The 15969-nt window shown below is 41.4% G+C and overlaps 1 protein-coding gene and 1 non-coding gene across 2 annotated transcripts in view; one reads left to right on the forward strand and one right to left on the reverse strand.

Annotated features, from left to right (window-relative positions):
* The first annotated feature begins 263 nt into the window (after positions 1 to 263).
* On the forward strand, positions 264 to 345 carry trnas-gcu (transfer RNA serine (anticodon GCU)). Its single transcript has one exon. It is a non-coding gene; the product is annotated as a tRNA-Ser (tRNA).
* Positions 346 to 1725: 1380 nt separating this feature from the next.
* The window catches only part of itgb5 (integrin, beta 5), a 42525-nt gene continuing 28281 nt past the window's right edge, over positions 1726 to 15969 (reverse strand). The window contains exons 12-16 of the mRNA XM_086123486.1: positions 10607 to 10829; positions 10445 to 10545; positions 8003 to 8122; positions 6164 to 6330; positions 1726 to 3535 (exon numbers count right to left, since the gene is read on the reverse strand). Of these exons, the coding sequence (XP_085979612.1) occupies positions 3446 to 3535; positions 6164 to 6330; positions 8003 to 8122; positions 10445 to 10545; positions 10607 to 10829 (701 nt within the window). The 3' untranslated portion in view covers positions 1726 to 3445. The remainder of the gene's footprint in view (positions 3536 to 6163; positions 6331 to 8002; positions 8123 to 10444; positions 10546 to 10606; positions 10830 to 15969) is intronic.

Here is a 15969-nt window from a genome sequence, read left to right on the forward strand (position 1 = left end):
AGATATGGCCGATAGCTGCTCTTCAATGAATGTCGGTTTGAGAAGCTACTTTCTGAGAAGTATTTGAAGTAATCGATGTCACCGTTGAGGGATAAAATTCCTTCAAAGAAAGCTCAGTTGTGCCACGGTTTACTTGCAATTAGTATGTATTTCCGGTGTGCGAACCACCGAAACGAAATCAAAGCAACACAGTATACATTTACCTAAATTTGGGCAGAATATAAACTATAAGAACTGAGTTGTTCATCACGTAATGCTAACCGGACGAGGTGGCCGAGTGGTTAAGGCGATGGACTGCTAATCCATTGTGCTCTGCACGCGTGGGTTCGAATCCCATCCTCGTCGAAATGTTTTGCAGAGTGACAATACCTTTGAAAAGGCGACCCCACCCACCCTCTTTTTTAGTTGTTTAAAAAAAATATTGGATCTCATTTCACAATTTCACTTAAAAAAATCCATTGATAGCTTGTAGAGAATCTGACTGTCCACTGGATGGCAGCAAAGGGCCAAAATCAAAAGGAAACCCAAGTATTTTCATTACAGTAACTTGTTTAGGTGTTATTTTTAGTCCCTGTGGCGACCCCTGTTCGGACTGTCCAAAACTAAGTCACAACAACATGACTGGACTTGTTTGGAGGTGATAAGCCACCGAGCAGCATTTGAGCCTTGCCTTGCAAGGCTTTTGATTGACACGCAACTCCCTAACAATGACAATGGGCAGCACTGAGCACTCAGAGGTCAGACCTCCACAACATGCTAACTTACACACTGTGTTGTTTGTTCTGGACATATTTTGTGAACCAGGCAATTGGGGTGTGACAACTCTTGTCAGCGATATTGAAGCATTTTTGTATAATGAAGGTTTCTGCAACTGCAAGATAAGTGTTGATGTTGGAAACAGGTAAATCCTAACTGAAGGGCTCGCTCCCAAATGCACGGCCCCAACTGATTGGATGTCATTACAATATGAAAGTTTAACTAATGTATTGGCCCCTGAGGATATATACTTGATCTTAAAATTTGATAAAGAAACAAATTCCTAACCCTTGATGTTAAACCACCAACTACTCTCACTTTCGCATCCCCTCAAAAGATATTTAAGGCTTAACAACTGTGTGTGTTCAGCAGATAAAGAAAAGCTAATAAAGAAGTCACACACAGGAAGCGAAAGTTTAAATGAGGAAACCACTTTTCCAACTGGAGAGGATTCTCTCACACAGCCAGTCAAGTGTGTGACATGAAGTGACTACAAAGGTCTGTGCAAGGCCGGATCTGTCAACAAAATAGTCTTCTTTCGTAATACTGCACATTAGCATTTTGAATGAAGTCGATTGACTGTAAACACTGTAGACTGAAATCCAAAAATTCTTACTGCGAATGAATTCAGGAGAAATGTGACTGTAAAGTTGCAAAAACAAACAAAAACAACCATCACAAGACAAGACCTCAGCGTATAATAAACCTGTGTGTGTGTTGCATGGGATAGGAGGTACCCCAAATTTGTTAGGTTGTGGAAGGTCTTAAAAAGTGATACCACAAGTTTCCGGTACAGATGAGGGTAAAAAACGAAATTAAAAAAAATCCCCGAAAGGACACAGCAATGTGCTTCCCAGAATGATATGCTTGGCTTCAAAACTGCATTATTGAAGGTTATTCTGCAGTTCTGGGGAAGAAGTGTAAAAGACAGCATCCACACACAAATAAACAGCAAAAACAACACACTGGTTCTTCTGAAACAAGCTAATTTATTGTGTCGTCATCGTGCAGAGTCACACAAACATGCCTGAGTCCCGATTGTGCGACTGTATGTTACCACAATGTGTTGTCAGTTACAGTCCCAACGGTGCAGTGAAAACCTCTATCATACCCACTCCATATTTACATTTAATGCTAATTCCACACACACACGTATGTGCGGACACGCTCACTCGCTCACTCAAAAGTCCCTGACACTTCTAAACTTAGTGAGTCACTTTAGTATTAAAGGTGCAAGTTGTGTTATTAGGTCATATAAAAGTAATTGCAACAAATATGGTTGATGATATAAAAGTTGTTTGTGCCATTCAAATTCATAAATTATTATTGAAAATCATGCCACTGTGGATATAACAAAATCATCATTTTAATGCTGGTGAATTTTTTTTCTACTTTTTTCATATTAAAAATCCCTGCTGGTTGGTTTGTGAGAGCAGAGAAGTGGGACAAATTCCCCTCCTCCCACTGTCAGTAAAGGTGCCAATTTCCCATTTTAGGAGGTAGAATTAGCGCTGTAAAATTGTATGAATTGTTTATGAATCTTAAAATGAATCAAAATGATCTTATAGGGGGATGTGCTGTCATTTCTCCTCCCAAAATATGAATCATAAACTAATCCCTGCGTGTTTTATCCATGGCATAATATGGTCTTAATCTCCCGTCTCTAATACTGATCTCAATCTGAACTTCATTATCTGCAATGTGTATGAGATTTGTAATGCCCCTGACTGCTCTAATATCTACTAATAGTTTGAAGCCCACTTCAGTTCAAGATCTTTGCATCATTGAATATGACTGCATAACCGTTTTTACAATCAATCAGATTGAATTTGACTCACCAGCTGAAATTGAAGGGCAACTGTGGCAGTGTAATAACCGTTAAGGGCGCCAGAGGCTACCCAGACTTGCAATTACACACGTACACACGCATCCACACAAACCCTCACAAAATTGTCACCTACATCTGTCTGCGTGTACTCAGGTATGTTTTAAAAAAAACAACACAGTTTTGCCCCACTCTCATGTCGGAAAACACACGTATTACCAGGCTGTCATTTGCACGCCAAAGCACCGGGTGGCACTATAACCCCAAAACAAAGTTGTTTCAGTCAATCAGAAAGCAGAAGAAAGTCATCTCTGTTGAAAAGGCAGTAAAGGTAACTCAAGGAAAAAGCCTTAATCTTCAGTGAACAAAATGGTTGTTTACATTTTGTTAATCAGTAGTAGCCATGCAACGTGAATGCATAACTTACAATTTATTTTTTTGGTAAAAAGTTAGTCGAAGCACTTTGAGAGGTTGTGATCCCCCAAATGTTCTGTGATTTTTCATTATGTGATTCATTTCGTGTAAAAAGCAGCTGGGTGCATAGTTAAGCCTGGAAAATACTATTTTTTTGTTTTTAGTGTTTATAAAAAACATATATATACAAATGTGATCTGCAGCCTGCTTAGCTCACTGCTAACATTCAGATGTTGACGTGTTGCTGGTCAATGCAATTAAGTGAAGCTGCTTCTTCAAGACAAGTTTTTGTCATTTACTTTCATTTCTGTGGCCCTGTTGAGGACGAGGGAGCAGGGTGTGGAGGTGTGTGTGTGTGTGTGGGGGGGGGGGGTAGTCCACATTGGGCTCATGCCCCCCACTTAGGGTTCCTCTTGTTGGACCGGTCCTGCCGCCCCAAATACCAAGGGTTCAGTGGACCCCTCCATTGTAGGGCTTGTCGAACAAGTCTGTCTCACAAAAACTGGATGAGACAGGCTGTTTGTAGAGTGGGTTGGATGCCTGTCGGACAGAACCAGAAATATCCACAAAGAATCAGACAAAACCAAAAAGATCCAACCACAGATACGGCCGTAAACAGGTCCAACCAGAAATAATAATAATAATAATACATTTTATTTATAAGCGCCTTTCAAGACACCCAAGGACACTTTACAATAACAAAAAACACAAAACAATACGGGTTGAGCAGAAAGGACCAAATACAACCAGTCATAACCAACCAGAACCAGACACAATCACACAGAGCCAAATACAAGCAGAAAGCACCAGAAACAAAACCAAAACTATCCAAAGCACAACCACAAACAAAATCACCAGACAAAACCAATATTTTCAGAGTTGATGTTAGCATAAGTAATGTCAACATAAATTTTGGTGATCATCAATCGCAGTTTTGGCACATTAGGTCGAAGTTTAGATTCCTACATTATGGGTTTAGACCAGGTGTCGGGAACCTTTTTGATTAAGAGAGCCATGAAAGCAAAATATTTGGAAATGTATTTTCGTGATTTTCATATATATATATATACCTAATATATATATATATACCTAATATATATATATATATATATATATATATATATTAGGGCCGTCAGTTTAGCGAGTTTTTATTTGCATTAATTTTAATGAATTTTAACGGGATTAAATTTTTTTCTCGCGAGATTAACGCGGCACACGTCACAGCGGATGTTACGTTGCTCTATAAATAAACCAGAAACAAAACAACAAGCGCACTGCATAGGTCCACGCATGTCTGTTTTGCCAGCCACGGCAGCGCGAGAGACTGAAAACGGATACTTAAAGAGTTTATGAATGGAAAGTTTCCTTTTAAAAAGTTGCCAGATTGCTCCACTGACAAGACCAAAGTTACCTGTATGTTTTGTAGTCGTAAACTGAGCTATCATCATAGCACGTCGAGTCTGAAATAACACTTAATGGCCAAGCACACAGCTGATGTGAGTACTCCGCCCCCTCGTCTCAGACAGACAGCTATGGATCATTTCAAAGCGAAGAAAATGGATGACACGACGAAGAACAGATTTGCTGAAGCCATAGCTAAATGTATGGCTACTGCATGCAAGCCTGCCACTGATGCGATGGTTACTTGTTTGGAACTATTTTGTGTGGAAGGTTACAGTGTTCTGTGTCCATATAAATAAAGCGGGTGGAGCTTCTCTGTGTTCGTCTGACAGTGACGGTGCGGTGAGGCAGTGACATGACAACGAAAGATCAGCGGTGCAGTGGTAGCGACCTAGCGAAAATAAAACGTCTCCAGTGTTGTCATCGAACCAAGTGTAGTCATCCGAAATCATGTCTACACAAAACCGTAGAGAGACTTCCGCGCAAGAAGGACCAAAAGAATCAACATAGCCTGACTGCTGTGTTCAAAGCAAACTTGAGAAAAACGAAGTATGCAACCATGGCTTAAATCCACTATAAGCTGAGTACTAGTTTACCTTAGATGTGCACTTTATAATGTTATATTGCTCTGTTTTGATTCCGTAAAAAGAGCTGTTAAAGCAGCTGTTGTGTGACAAAATATTTTTTTCACTGTTGTTGATGGACAGTAATATTGTGTGAGAGATTATGTGTGAATACCTGCTCCAAGTGAAAAATGTTCAAGTAAAAATGAAAATCGAAATTGTTATTTCAGTAAATATTTGCATTTTGCATAGAAAACTGATTCATGATTCCATGTTGATGAGAGCATTAAAATGGGGAAAAATAGGACAAAAAAATATAAAAGGAAATTCAGAAACGATAAAAAATGCGTGAGTAATCACGATTAATTTTTTGTGAATTTGAGTTAATTATGACAGTTGCATTTTTAATTAGATTAAATATTTTAATCATTTGACAGCTCTAATATATATATATACAGTATATATATATATATATATATATCTCAGCTTGCCGGGTCCATACGTGGAGTTGCTACTGGCTAGCTTACACCCTGCTCAGTAGCTTGCACACTTCCTTTCCGCTGTCTCCCGCAGTGTATTTTGATGCGAACGTAGCATGGGGCGTGTCAAAGTGCCGATTATATTCGACCATTTCATTGATGGTATTTTGTCATTGCAAATTAGACACACCGCAGAACCTCTTCTTTCCACAAAGGCGAATCTTTTGGTCCATTCATCCTGAAGTGTACCATATTTGTCATCTTCTTTTCTTTTCACCATTTTATTCGTCGAAGGATTAGCTTTGAGCTAATGACCGAGAGGGCTGATTCAAAAGGGAGCATTTACCTGTTTCCCCAGCAACGGCCTACGTAGGCCAGTATCATCCAATTAAAATTGCTCCTGCCCCAACTGCAGCACTGAACAGAACGCGAGCAGTGAAAAATCGATGGATGGATGAAACAAGCGAGAATATTTTGTTTTATCTGTGAGCCAGATGCAATCATCAAAAGAGCCACATCTGGCTCGCGAGCAAAAGGTTCCCGACCCCTGATTTAAACTATCATGTTGCGTCATTGTACGGCGTACAAGTACGGCACGGGAGGAAGGACATATTACATTAGTGTTAGCAACTAAAGAGGCTCTTGAACTGTTCAATACAAAATTCCTCAGGAGCCATAAACTCTTTAGAAATCTGAAATGAATGTATTGTACTGCCTTTGCCTACCATCTCATATCGTGCACGGGAGCGAGCATTCTGGAAGCGTGAAAACTCCCGCCGGTCGTGGATGGTGATGACGAGCTTCCAGACGCCGAGCAGCAGCACTCCCACGAGCAGGATGCTGCCCACCACCGCCAGCAGGACCATGAGGGCGTCCGGACCACCACCGCATTCTGACACAGAAAACAAAACACAAGGAGAAGACTCTTAAAAGCAAAGTGTCGAAAAAGGTGTGGATTTTTCAACGTTTATTATTTCAAAAACCAACTACTGATTTCAATGATATGAAAAAAAAAACCCATGTTCCATCACATCAATGTAATTTCTCAAATAAAATCGTAGGTGAGGTCATCCTTAATTATATTACAAGGGGCACACCTCCCCTGCAGGAGGCTGCAATGTTTCGTCGCCAACTTTCTGCTACGTATACCAAGGAGACAAACTCAGCAAACGTAGTTCCTCAACATCATGACTGCAGCAGATGTAACAAATGTCCCAAATTTACCCCGTCACTCAAGGGACTTCTAGAAGTCGTTCGAGAACAACATTGCTGAAGAAATTGGTGGTAGGCTTGCGACGTGTGGCAGTGTAGTGCGCGTGCTCCAAAATGCATGGCCTTCGAGCTTAGGTCATTGCATTCTAAGAGTTCACCACTAGATGGCACTGAATTGTATACTGTACCTGGAAACAAACCGCGACTTGGCAGTCAGAATCGTTTTGAAGTTTGAAATACAATAAGTGATTCGTTTTATTATGCTGTTTTTAGCGCTACGCCAAACAAGCATTTTAATCATTTAAAATTTTAGTCAGAGATGGCTTTATATGTCCCAAAACGTAGTTTTGATCCTGATTTTAAAAACGGTTTTCTTTTTTTCTCTATCGCATCAGGTTTTTGCAAAATTGTCACTTTTTTATTTTGGAGGTTGACTTATAAAAGCTTGCATAATACGGATTTTACCATGCATTGTAATTTTTGCCATAGAGTTTCAGGAAACAATGCACCTGTTGGTGAACTTAATCCATTATTTCTAAATGTTACTAAATATATAACATTATTATTATTATTGTCATGATTGTTATGAAAACTTGATATGCTAAAGGAAACATGGGCAAGGGCAGATTCAGAATCAGCACAAAAAAAGTGTCTAATAGCGTCATCTTACATTTCTGTATGAAAAATGTCAACATCTGTTGACTGGTGTAATCTATGAATGTGTCAATTATTTTGTTGATTAATTGAACAAACAAAATTCATAAAATAGTTTTTCATTTGCATCCCTTTGTTACAAAACAGGACAGTATTTCAAATTGGTAGTGCACGAAATGCACAAGCATTATTTTATAAAAACACAAAGATAGCACTGGTCAAGAAATGTTTTTAATCAGAGATGCAAGTACGTATACTTCTAGAGCTGATTTTAATTTTTTTTTTGTGTGCAGGTTCCGATTCAGGTTTTCATCGTTGTGCACACAGGGGCTCGACAAAACCTGAGTAAAGTACACTTTTTGTAAAAATTGTGGAATAACACACCCCTGTGCGCCTTGCTTGCTGTCTCTGGTCGACCTTTTGCAAATACAATTACAGGAACCATGTTGTTCATTAACATGTTTATGCTGCACTGACGCAGCTGCAACAAATCACTTGCGCATCTGTGAAATCGGACGTTGTCCATTCTATAAGTCCCACCACACTACTACGGAGAAATGCATGGCTGAGAGCAGCTAAGATATAACGGGACCCATGACACATGTGAGAAAAATACTGAAGAATGCTCACTGCTTTTTCTTTCCAGAACACAAATGTGGCACGTCATGTAGCGCAGCGAGAAGCAAGCAGGACCTCACCTGGTTCCGTCAGGGCGGTGAGAACGGACTGTCCGCTGGCGTGTTCTGAGTATGTGAACTTCATCACGCAGTCGTCATCCGTCTTGTAGAGGCACAGCACAGCGCCCGGCTCGTCCGTTTCTAGAATGATCAAAACGCCAAACCACATTATGTAACTTTGTACACCAGCAAGAGATATCATTCTTCAGGTCCTCCTAACACACACACACACACACACACACACACACACACACACACACACACACACACACACACACACACACACACACACACACAACAGTTTATCCTCATTAGGGATGCAGGTAAGATGAAGGCTATCATAGCCGACTTTGGGCGAAAGCCAGTTTATGTAACTTGACTGGTCACCAGCCAATTGCAGGGAGCATATTAACAAACAACCATTCACACTCACATTCTTTTCTTATTCACGCCAATGGGCAATTTAGAGTCTCAATGAACCGAAGAGGCATGTTTTATAAATCAGATCAGTGACTGGAGAAAACCAAGGCAACCACTGGGAGAACATGCAAACTCGACATCGAAAGGCAGAACCTCAGAATTATGGAGCAGACGTATGAACTACTAAGGTCGTGTGAGACTCACCGTTGTTGTCATAAGCAACCAAAAAAAAAATATCAATTCACTCAAACAAAAATGGAAAAGGAAATTTACATTAATAAAATGAAATCGAACTGAAAATGCTTTGAAAAAAAATTGAAAAGTAATTGAAACTACATCTTGTGTTTAGCCAACCAACTGAAAGCAAGTATAATTACAGTGTACGTGCCCTTCCTTCTGTCTTTGTCAATTAATTTCATACATGAGCTTTTGGGGGTTCGTTCTGCATGTTTTTATTTCAGTCGTGCTGTACATTTGTGGCTACAGAAGAAGGAAGGTCAAACAATTGCTTGAGAATCGGAATTTACTTTACTTGATTTCACAATAAATGCTAACTATAATTTAAAAAAAAGAATCCAAAACTACGATAACCATGCAGCTCACTTGGATGGATTTTATCTATCTATCTATCTATTATTTGGGATAACATTTACATTTTAAATCATTTATTTTTATTTACTTTTGTGGAAAGGAAAAATCTGTGGTAATGTAATTGTTAATGTGTTGTTACATTAAAGTGCCATTACACCCAGCATGTCAAGCAATTATTGATGAATTCATTATTGCCATCATAAAGTCATTATTGTTTCAGAATAGAACAACAATCCAGCATGGAGGGAAATCATATGGTCTCATGTTTTGGGTTTGTTTTGATTCAATGTTCACTGATGTGCGTGTGAGCGCATGCATGGGAGGAGGAGGAGGGGAATAGACCGCAAATCCCTCCCTCCTCTGGTTATATGTGGAATGTACATGTGGAGTCCATTAGGGCTGATCCGACGAGCGAGGAATGCTATGAATCACGTCAAAATTGGGCCAAGACGCAGAGCTCCTAAAATAGTTACAACAGCAACAGAGCACACGCACGCACGCACGCGCGCGCGCACACGCACACAGGCACACGCACGTACACGCACACACACGCGCAGGAACACACGCACACACCTGTCGCCTGCTCCAAACTGAATCGCGCCTATTGCTGAGGGTTTATTTACTCAACTGCAGCAAGCGCCAGGCATTTATCTCTAAGCTGGCTTCTGTAAAGGTGCCTTACACACGGTGAATGTGGCTATATAGTAAAGTTAATTACAGCCAACTAGTATTTATTATTTTGTGGGGCAGAAAATGGGTCTATTTGAGGTTCGGCATATATTTCTTTAAAATGGAATTACAGCACAAGTCCGCTTAAATATAAGAGGACCACAGGGCGTCAAATAGAAAGGGGGCCATTATTTGAGAAAGGATGGTATCACGACACTCGGTGCTTAAAAAAAAAAAAGACACAGGACCACACAGCAATTATCTGGGGCACGGCATCTATTCGAGCAGAGACGACGACTAGATAAAATATGTTATAACTACAAGCAGTGCTTCGATACAAGAGGACCACCTGTTGATCAATGAAGTCACAAGATCTTTTACCAGCGTTTGAGGAAATATTGTATTAATCAGTGGTCATACATGGGAGGCGTCTGTGAATTAAAAAAAAAAAAAAAAGAAAGTGTGTCGCCATGCAGCTGGATCACATTTTTGAAGAACTTTACTTCAACCCTTCCATGACGTCCCACACAGCTGAGGCCATGTTGTTCTTTAAATGTGTGAACATGAAACTGATGATTGTTCTCACTGAACACGGACTTTGAAGTGCTTTTGATTTAAGAATCATACGCGTGTCACCCGCTGATGCTTCAAGCGGCCCTCTAAAATAATGACAGTCCTCTCAAGTTTGGTGGAGTCAAAGAGAATGCTGGCACAGATGTATGTGAATACAGCTTGTGTGTGTGTGTGCGTACACGTACACGCACATGGACAGTGTTTACTTACTGAGAGTCTCCACTGTGATGATTTCATCCTTGCACAGACGCTGGCAAGTCTGGTTGTCTGAGAGCTTTCCCGAGTTGAAAAGCCGGCACTCAATGCATTCTCTGCAGGAGGAGGAAGCAGTTTCATGAAAAAAAGAAAAATGCTAAAAAAGTTAAGTTGTACCTTTTGGTGTCGCAGGCGTCCGGACAGGTGGGGCACTTTTCGCACGTGTCTCCGAAGGCTCCAGGCTGCGTGCATTGGCAACGTCCGCAAACGCAGCCGCCACGCCCGCTGCACATCTGCCCGTTGTCGGCAATGCACGACGCAGTCTCCGTGGAGCAGTTGCAGTTGTCCCCGATGTAGCCGGCGTGGCACTTGCACTCGCCGCAGTGGCACTCGCCGTGGCCTGACAAGGGGAGTGAAGGTTCAAAGAGGAAGTTAGCATGGCAGAGCCCAATTTATTTCTGAGTTCAACTGACTCGATCTTGTTCGGCAAAGACTAACAATGAGACAGAAATCCTTTAATGTAGCACTCGTGGATAAGCCAAATGACCGAACCTGACCTTTGCCTCCTTAATGGACAAGCATGTGATCCTAACGATGCTGAACAATTGACCCAAAATAACCTTTGGAGTGACGTGAAAGAAGCTTAGGGTTGGAATCCCAAGTGGAAGATTGAACTTGACAACACGCGACTCTTTCACACGAGGATCTGACAAAATTGCTGCATCATTTATGTGGAGGAGGCGGGTATTTGCTGCTGGGTCCTGAAAGCTCAAAGATGCACGACAGTTTGGCCCAAGCTCGACCACGGATGCCAGTACGTCTCCCACCAACAGGGCACGTTTTGCAGGGATCCTCGCGTTTCTTATCATCTGGTCAAGGTATGACAAGTTTTCCACATCCTAACAAAAACATGGAAGCCAACCAAGCAGCTGCGGAGCAAATTTGTGCCCATGGTTTAAACAGAAGCTGAGATGCAAATAGCGATATTTGCATTCTTAACTCTTTAACTCCACAAGACGTACTTGTACGTCTATTTAAAATTAGGCCTCGCCTACCAAGGACGTACTTGTACATCGAAGTCTTTTTTTTTTTTTGGGTCATAGAGAGGAGGAGGGTCTGATGCAATCTGTGAATGAGAATAAGCCGTTTGCATTGTAAATCATGTAAAAAAGCGACCAGTAGGTGGCAGTGGTGCCTCACGTGCTTAAAATGCATGCTTTTACAAAAAGCTCTTTTTCTCGGTTTTTTGCCCAGGAATCGCCATTTTCAGGAAACTTAGCCATTTTGTCAGGCCGATTGCTGATTAATGGAATTTTTTTTTCTGCTGAAAAAAGAGAGTCCAGACTTTATTTTGGTAGACTCGATGTTTATATAGCATTAAAACCAAATATTCTCCAGTGAAAATGGGTTGGATTGAATGAGTTAAACTACTTTGACACTATCGTGTCCACGGCAGCGCCGTTTTAGGCCACCGTGGACAAAAATGAGGTGTTTCCGAGACAACACAAGGGGACGGAATGAGCAAACGTGACAAACCATAATTGCAGTGGAAGTCTAGTGAAATATTTTAATTGTCAAAAAGCATCGACAGCAGTCAAATTAGAATTCCCGCCCAGTTATGAGATGCCGAAAACAAATTTGTGACTCCATGACAGATTTCCCAACCCCTTGTGAAATGCACACGGAGGTGAGGGAATTCTGGATAGGAAGAAATCAGTTCGACGACAGGCACTTGGCTGTGGTAGTCCCGAGAAAAAACTCCAGAGACCTGGATTTGAATGCACTTCGCTTTGAAAGATGTGTTTATTACAATTATCCCCTTTAAGAGTATTTATTTCAACTTTCTCAATTCCAGCACAATGCCTTGCAGGAAAATTAATGCATCAGAAGCTTAACGGTAAGGAGCCAGAATCTATTCATATGTAGACTTTTCAGAGAACTCACCAGCGCGGAATAGCATGTTTTTAATGCTGTATATCCCGAGAGTGCGCTCACACGGCTTTTCCGGCTTTACATTCAGATCAGATATGTGGTGATGTCAGAGTGACGGGGGACAGTTAACGTGAAGGGCTCTGGGCAGTCAGCCTTGGGTTTTAAGTGCCACTGATATTTCAGCGGAAGTCAGCATTCCACTCTATGAACCGTACCCTTTAACACAGGACAGAGAGGCAGGAAAACGTCTGGATGGAACGATGCCCCCTTGGTACTGCAACGTAAGAAATGCAGGATACTTCCGCCACTTTAAAGAGATTGCAGTCGGGCACGCTATGGGTCAAAAGTCACTGTTAGACAAGTAACTTTCAACAGATTTAAAAGTTAATCCAAAACCCCGCCTATAAAAGCAAACTAATGCTCTATTAAGTGTCCTTTCATAAGCACTTCCAATGGAAAGTTTTGAGGGAGTAACTGGGTCACTGGGTGTGACCCTTCATCGAAAGACCATTAATGACAGTCTGGGATTGGAACTGCCCCAACTGCAACATGAAGTACAGAAGGAAAGAGCCATCCATCCTTCCATTTCTTACTCAGCTTATTCTCACAAGCACCGCGGCGTGCTGGAGCCCAACGCAGCCATCTTTGGGCAGTCGGCGGGGGACACCCTGAACCGGTTGCCAGCCAATCGCAAGGCACACATAGACGAACAACCATTCGCGCTCACAATCACACCTCGGGACAATTTAGAATGCTCCGTCAACCCACCGTGCATGTTTTTGGAATGTGGGAGGAAACCGGAGTACCCGGAGAAAAACCACGGGGGAGAACGGCACAGAAGAGTTCTGGCCTTCCACAAAAGGAAGGCCGGAACCGGAATTGAACCGTGAACCTGTGCACTGTGAGGCCGACGTGCTAACCACTGGACCAGCGGGTTGCCCAGAAGCAAAGATAATTAAAAAAAAAATGAAACTAAATAAATAAACAAGAGACATTCAAGTCATCTGGATGTGCAACAGGAAACTCTTACTTCTTATCATGATTATTATTTTTTTAATGACACGATTAAGCTTGCTTGGAGTGCAGCCTGCTGCCATGAGTCATCTCGGCAACATAGCTGCCTGGCAATTCAGGACAAAGAAGGTACCTTTCCGCCGACAATGAAAAAAAAAAAGTGCAGTTGCCTCAACATGAACATGTCTTGTCTTTTGTGTGCCAGGTTGCTCATTCTAGGTACTCCCAAAAACAGAAGGGACAAGTTCCTTGTAAAAAAGCGAAAGTTAGAGTCGGCATTTTTGCCCGGGAGCAGGTACTTTCTCGTTCATGGAGGATGACGTCAAGTTGATAGGATTGAACAGATTTGACTGGAGTGTAATTTAAATGTCGAAAAAAAAATCCTCCATCACTCGTGCTGCAAACAGCTATGAAGGGCCCTCACAACCCTTTGTCATGTTGGGGTACTGGCACTGGACAATAACTCTCTAAAACAGAAATGTTTTTGCCAGGCCTGATGCGAAGTTTCATGAGTTTTCGCGGGGGTTTAGGTGCTCAAAGATCAGAATTTGTCTTTGCAAACAGCACATCACAATGGCAACAGCGATTGCATAAATTCTCTATGAGGAGTTTGCTCAATGAATATGACCTCTACAAAAAGGCCACAAATTCCAAAGTAAACTCAAAATGGCATCCTGTTTTGGCTCTGGCTCCCAAAGACTGTTCTTTTGTCCGTCTTAGGTTGTTACATACTGTATGCCTCCCGGTATTCGTAAATCGAGGTGAAATGTACAACTGAGAATGCTTACTTCACAAGGAATTATTAAATGCAAAATGTGATGCCCCACCTCCGTCGTATAGTGTTTGGAAAAGTCAATATTTGTTTTTCCCTTTTGTTGTCCCAAGTGTTGAGATGGTACAGCCCAGGTTTAAAGTCCATCGGGCGAATCGTCTAAGACAAGGGGCAAAACTATGATCTCTGCAAAGGTGCAAAAATGGGCCAAAATTGTATATTCAAATACTCATAGCTCACTTCCTGTACATTTTAGGGTATGGTGGGGTGCTACACATGCCTCCCAATTTTTGTAGCCCTCGGTCAAACGTAGTCTTCCCAGGGCTCTGTTAAACATCTGGAGGGTGCTCTACAGAGCCATTTTTCTGTACACGTTGTCTGACAATTTTAAAATATCAAAATTTTCACCAGTCCTGAAGTGTGTGTGCAAAGTTTGTTGAATTTCCATTCAACTTTAGGCCCTCCAAAATGTGATGAACTACGGAGAAGAATAATGTCTACAGAAAGAACAGGGACAAAACTCTGGCTCTACGCAGCATGCTAATTGGCGCACAAGCTTGTGGTTCATGAAGAATGAGTCATTTTAATCCTTTTTGCGATTGCGGAATGTCTTGTTGCTGTGTGAAAGTGCACAGAAATATCCGACCTTCACTGGGTTCTGTGTTAAAAGGCAAAGGCAGGATATGGTGACATTGTGTGTGATTTCGGAGAAAGGTTGCAATTATGACGCAGATGAGTAAAAGAAAAAAAAAAACGATTCCTCTATCTGCATTTCTCAACAGATTTCAACCAAAAATCTAACCTTCAAACCTCCGCTAACATACAACAGACAGCCATCAAAAGATCACCACTTTGTGCTCGTCGGATGTGATTAGATCATCAAAATGACAAATAATGCTGGAATAAGATGGTCTGTGAAAGAAGCTTTGTTCTGGGATTTCTTCCTTGTGCTGTTGGACTTTTATGCTTAAATTACAATTGAGAGTGGGACCAGGTCCATGCAATGGTTGAGATCAATGAAAGTAGTTCAGATCTGAGACAATTTTTTTTTTTACCCCTTTGAACCTTTTCTATTAAACTTTGCAATGCAGCACAAAAATCCTCATGCTGCTTTTACCATATAGGATAGACTGCATGTTCACGGTCTTGGCGCGATCAAGGCACAAGGCACGAGAAAAAGTGCTGCTTCAGTTTTGCTAATGCGCAGCCTTATTTTTCTGCCTGGAGACAAGCTGGATTCTAACACCGCATGGTAAGGAGCTTGAGTCAATATTTGGAGATTAAATAAAGAGGAAATGAGCTGATGAGATATTTTTAGCGGGTTGCCTTCCGTGTCGTTAGGTGCAAATGAGCCAAAGTGTAAAATGTACGTCAACTTGTGCGCGACACTCAAGAATTTAATCCAAATTTGGAGCTAGGAAATTTTACAGGACCCATTGAGAGTTTAGACAGCAGGGAACTAGTCGACAGCCAAAATGTAAATCCTCCAATCCAGAAAGTAAACCCCGCCACTGTTTGTCTTTAACCACAAGTGCTTCTACTCAAGAGCTTGTTTACCTGCCAGTTGAGAAGAAGCATCCGTAATGCGATAGTTTCATGAATGCTCTCTGAAAAAAGACTTTGCTAGGAAGTGCTATTTTAGTTTGAGTACCTACAGACACATTTGCACATTCGTGAAGGTGTGAAAATAACCTCTGACAAGTATGCAGTGTTTCGGATAGACTACTTTCTTTGATGGTACAAAATTAAGAACAGAACAATGTCACCTTTATGCATGACAAGGCACGATCGATTGCTGCTGCGGAAAGAAAAAAAACAACAA

The sequence above is a fragment of the Hippocampus guttulatus genome, chromosome 11, assembly GCF_054856545.1.
Source record: "Hippocampus guttulatus isolate MCC_2025c chromosome 11, RoL_Hgut_1.0, whole genome shotgun sequence".
NCBI classification, from domain to species: domain Eukaryota; kingdom Metazoa; phylum Chordata; class Actinopteri; order Syngnathiformes; family Syngnathidae; genus Hippocampus; species Hippocampus guttulatus.